This window comes from Lynx rufus, unplaced genomic scaffold (assembly GCF_022079265.1).
Source record: "Lynx rufus isolate CCGP_SWC_20201006 ecotype Redwood Valley unplaced genomic scaffold, mLynRuf1.p SCAF_51, whole genome shotgun sequence".
Classification (NCBI taxonomy): Eukaryota; Metazoa; Chordata; class Mammalia; order Carnivora; family Felidae; genus Lynx; species Lynx rufus.
Genome location: NW_025814869.1, coordinates 32,362 through 37,569, shown reverse-complemented (window position 1 = coordinate 37,569; position 5,208 = coordinate 32,362). Strand labels below are relative to the sequence as shown.

Here is a 5,208-nt window from a genome sequence, read left to right as displayed (position 1 = left end):
CCCCCTCCCCTCCCAGATCCAGTAAATCTACTTTAACATATAAAAATTCCTTTGGAAACTTCCTTCATCTCAATTCCCCCAAGATACATGCTGGGAATCATACTCCAAGCTTACGGCCCCTGATAAACATCTGAAGGGTCTCATGAGTGAGGTTTTACTAAACCGTAATAAATGGTGATTTTCCTAAGAGCAGCTAGCCCCTCCAGGTCCTGGAAACCTTGCTTCCAAAATTCCTTAGACACTTATGTTGTCCCTGACCCCCTCCCAACCTGAGGGTATATAATCAGTTACCCTTCTGGACCCCAGTGCAGCTCTTTCTACCTAAGGGTCCTGTCCCCCTGCTTTAACAAAATGACCTTTTTTGCAAAGGTCTTCAAGAATTCTTTCTTGGCTGTCAGCTCTGAATCCCCCCCACCCTCCCCCGCCCCCGGCCCCATCACCCCCAAAACCCCATCAGTGATGAAGGTGAGAGCAGAGTTTATGTATGGACAACATGTAGAAAGCGAGGTTTTAAATAGAAAACACTTTAATATAAATATGAATATGTAAAATATATATCAATATGTGTGTGTGTATATACACATGTATACACACACACACACACACACACACACATATATATACGGAGAGAGAGAGAGAGAGAGAGAGAGAGAGAGACAGAGAGAGAGACAGAGAGGAGAGAGAGAGACAGAGAGGAGAGAGAGACATGTGTACATGTTTAATGTATATAAACGTTTTAAAAATACAAAGAAGTTCAGGAAGTTGTTTCAAAGATACTGCAATATATATTTGTCATTTATTCGGCATAAAGCTCGGATCAAGCAATATTGTTTCTGCAACAAATTAGTCTACCTAGTTAACTCCTTTTGTTTGTCTTGAACTTTCTTTAAAAAATGTAACATTTAGCTCTAACATATACATACTATTTTAGGTCTGAGCTTTATTATTTGAAGCATTGTTTTTTTAAAGTTTTGGAATACATGTATTGGAAAATTGACTTTGATATATGATACATATTTTGGCCATCAATTTTTTTTTATTTTAAAAAGTGATGGTTTTCTTTGCAAACTGCCAGTTTTCTATTATAGTCTATACGTAAAATTTATAATGCCTTTCATTTAAGTTTTCACTGACACTTACACCAGATTAGCTCGATTGGGTCTACCCCTTCCATCTCACTGCCCCAGTAATCTGAATACTTCGTATTCTCACCATTGTGTCTCTACCTTACGTGTGTGTGTATACATATATATGTATGTATGTATACATTTATACACATGTATACATGTGTGTGTATATACACACACACACACACACACACACATATACACACACATATATATACACACACACACATAAGTGTGTGTGTGTGTATATATATGTGCACATGTGTCAGTTAGGTAGCGGTGGAAACAAGTACATTGTTAGAAGAAAAGTTTCAGAAAAAGAATCAAAGCGTGGGTGCCATAGAGATATAAAAACGAACACGAGTTAAATAAACGTTTTATTTTACCAGAGAGATGATAACACTGGTTCCAAGTGGACACGGAAACCCGCAGATAACGTGTGGAGGAGAGGAATTGAATTGCCGAGGGCGGCCAAACCGGTTTTTCCACAGGAGGGATGGGATGTAATAAAAACTAGCAAAGAAGAAGTAACTTACATATCCAGTCGTTAATTACCTGGGGTTTACAAAGTCGGGGAAAGTACCTGAGAGAGCAGTGAACAGACTGCGTACACAGCGCTCCTTGAAAGGATACGAAGTTTTCCATGGAAGTACATTTTTTTCTATAAGACAATTTTGTCCGTGTTTCTCATTAGTGTATTTTTGAGTCACGGGATTTAAAATACAGAATGAAGATTCTGTTATCTATGCTGACGATTATCAGGTTATCAATATATACTTGCAGCTATTAGTTTAGTACCCAATCTGCGGAAAACTGGATACGACAGTTGTTCTGTTAAACGACACAATCAAGCAGTTTCAGTAGTGTTAAGGTGCTCTCTTGCCAAGTTAAGCAGCTGTAAACCCAGGCTGGATCAGTAGACAACGCCGTGTAAATTCTTTATCTGTTAAGCATGTGTACATGGTTTATTTTGAAATTAAGTGACAGAGGAAAATAATAGTACAGTTAAGATGAATAAGGCCTTGGGTAGCGACACTAAGGAAATCACCATGCAAAGTAAGCCTCAGAAACTCCCAGCTCTAAGTTACGATGAAGGGGAGCATCCGCGGAGAGCTGCATAGCCAAGTCTTCAGGACTGTCTTGGAGGGTTGTGGAGGTCCTGTGAGGTCCCGGTTCCAGCAGCGAGCTGGTTATGCTCATGGGTTCCGAGGAGGAGTATAACTGGTCCTTCATTCGTGAGTGTGCAGCCTTCGTACAGCCGTCCTTGTAGGGGAAGGCGTACAACCTCTCTCCCGCGTGCAGCTGACTACAGAGTGTGGTCGAGGGGTCTGCGGGGAGCAATTTGTCACTTTTCTCTGGCGTGGCCTTCCGACGAGGTCGGTATTTATAGCCCGGGTATTTCTCTCGGTGCAGCGCCTGTAGTCTCTGTGCCTCCTCGAAGAACGGCCATTTTTCGGCTTCTGTAAGCATTTTCCACTGGTACCCCAGCTGCTTGCTGATCTCTGAGTTTTGCGTTTGGGGATTCTCTAGAGCCACCTTGCGCCTTTGGTCTCGAGACCACACCATGAATGCGTTCATGGGTCGTTTGACGCGGCCCTGACCGCGGTCTCTACCCTTTCCTCTGGTTTCACACCGGTAATTGGAGGTAGGACTCTCCGTGCAAAGTTCGCAAGAGGTTCCCTCCACAGCGAGGATATTTTGTTGCTGTACCGCCTCACGGTGCTCATCGCTGCTCAATACTCTCAACATACCAGAAGCATAAAATTGCAGCGTTAAAAAAGGGGGGGTTGGTGGGTAGCAAAGTTCGAAGGTGTAAACGTTACGAGAATTATCTAACCGTTGAAGGTTGTTTCTAGCAGAGACTTTCGTGCTCTAACTTTTCTTAGCAAAGTAGTCATTTCTCCGCCCCAGCAGCTCACCTCAAACCCGCCCCCCGCCGGCCACAGCCGAAGCCCAACCTACCATTCTCATGCTGACTTCGAAATAAGGTTCATGCTCGGCTCACTGCCTGTGTGCTTTACATCTAATCCGCCACGCTTAAGTCTCTATGCCACTCTTTACGAATCGAAGCAAACTTTGTTATTCATTCATTTTATTATCCCTTTCAATCAAAGGACGAATGTACATCTAACTGATGCGAACTGGGTATACGTGAAAGCTATGTTTCAAACACAAAGTTTAACGATAACCTAATTCTGTTAGCCTTAAAAACACATTCAGGATATTGAATGCATGTTACGCATCACCGCGTTTGTTCACTTCTACTTAAAGTTCAAAACTTGATGTCAGTTTCCCACTGCCAAACAACTGGGAATACGGCTTTTACTGTCTATGCTGAAGATTAACAGAATGCAAGATATATATGTTTCATACCCAACATTTAATGGCCACTCTTTGCGACAACTAAAATTAGATATAAAAATTGTTCTATTAAAAAAGCAAACAAGACAAACAAACCAACACCAGCACCACCACCACCAACAACCAACAGATGACCCTGGAACTCAAGCAATTCCAGTGGCACTGACGTAACATTTCAGAGACTGATTTCTTTACATAGACTGTGCACTTATACACTTATACCTGACTCAGTCTCTTCTGCAGTTTCACATAACTAATGATCAAAACAAAAAAGACTTTACAAATATAAACTAAATTTCTAAATTAGAGCCACCAACTTATCATCTTCTATATTTTACTTCAACCTTAGCACAAAAGTAAACAGTCATGGTCTACCAAGTGAAATAAGTGAATTCCAAGTAAATTCTGAAGGTGGATATGGAAGTTATCCTAAAACACGTTCATGTAATACCTTAGGCGGGAACTTCCCCAAGCAAGCCTTAAAACTATATTTGCAAAATGGGAGTAACAACTATAGATTGCACAGGGCACAGCCTGTTAAAAAACAAACAAACAAACAAACAAACAAACACCCTAAAAAACAAACAAACAAACAAAACAAGGTCTCACCAAGACTGACTAAGAATGATGCCAAAATGCCTAAGGATATTAATTATATGATTCCTTCGTCACATGCAGATAATCCACATAGCCAAATGTGACTTATGCGCTAAATGTGATGGTGCACTAATACAAACGTTCCAAGCAAAACTTAACTTTAGTCAGTGAAAAGACGAGTATGAGCCACATAATTTGTATCTTACTTGTCTATTGAAGTTCAGTATTCCAGATCCAAATAAAATGGGAATCTGTTGTCACCTGACCCAATTTAAAATAGATTTCTTGGCACAGAATCAAACATTTAGATTACACTCATACACAGGAGCAGATATTGTAAAGCTGGAAATCATTTCACGTAGGAGAAAAGAACATGCCATTTCAAAATTGAAAGGCCGAAAGTGATACACACTGCAACACAGATGAACGTTGAAAACATCAGCCTGTGTGAAAGAAAGAAAGCAGAAAACAGGCTCCACACTCACTGTTTTTGTTTATGTGAAATACTCACAAGAGGCAAATTCATACAGCCAGGAACCGGATTAGCGCTTGTCAACATCTGGAGAAGGGGGACAAGGCACCAGGAGTAACCAATAAAGGTTGTACGGTGTTCCTTCTGGGATGAGGAAATTTTCTGGAAGTAGACACTGGAGATGGTTGAGCAACGTTGCTCATGCTCTTAAGGCCACTGAACTGTACACTTTAAATAGTTAAAATGAGGGGTGCCCGCGTGGCTCAGTCAGTTGAGGGTCCAACTTCCACTCAGGTCATGGTCTCGCAGTTCACAAGTTTAAACCCCGTGTCAGGCCCTGTGCTGACAGCTCAGAGCCTGGAGCCTGCAGCCTGCTTCGGATTCTGTGTCTCCCTCTCTCTCTCTGCCCCTCCCCCACTCATGCTCTGTCTGTCTCTCTCTCTCAAAAATAAATAAACATATAAATAAATAAATAAATAAATAAATAAATAAATAAATAAATAAATAAATAGTTAAAATGAATACGATGAATTTTATGTTATGTTTGTTTAACTGTACCCCACCCCTATCCAAAGAAAGGCAAACAGGGCCTCACACATATCTATATCATTATACGAAGTAATATGTACATCAGGGAGTGTGGGGGAGCAG

The 5,208-nt window shown here is 41.1% G+C and overlaps 1 protein-coding gene across 1 annotated transcript; it reads right to left on the bottom strand.

Annotated features, from left to right (window-relative positions):
* Positions 1-2,171: 2,171 nt before the first annotated feature.
* SRY (sex determining region Y) lies at positions 2,172-2,891 on the bottom strand. The gene has a single exon (XM_047100693.1). It carries the CDS (start codon positions 2,874-2,876, stop codon positions 2,172-2,174), a length of 705 nt encoding a protein of 234 aa, XP_046956649.1. The 5' UTR covers positions 2,877-2,891.
* Between the last annotated feature and the right edge of the window lie 2,317 nt (positions 2,892-5,208).

Coding starts and splice junctions, on each gene's coding strand:
- SRY (XM_047100693.1), bottom strand. CDS start 2,876: ATGTTGAGAGTATTGAGCAGCGATGAGCACCGTGAGGCGGTACAGCAA.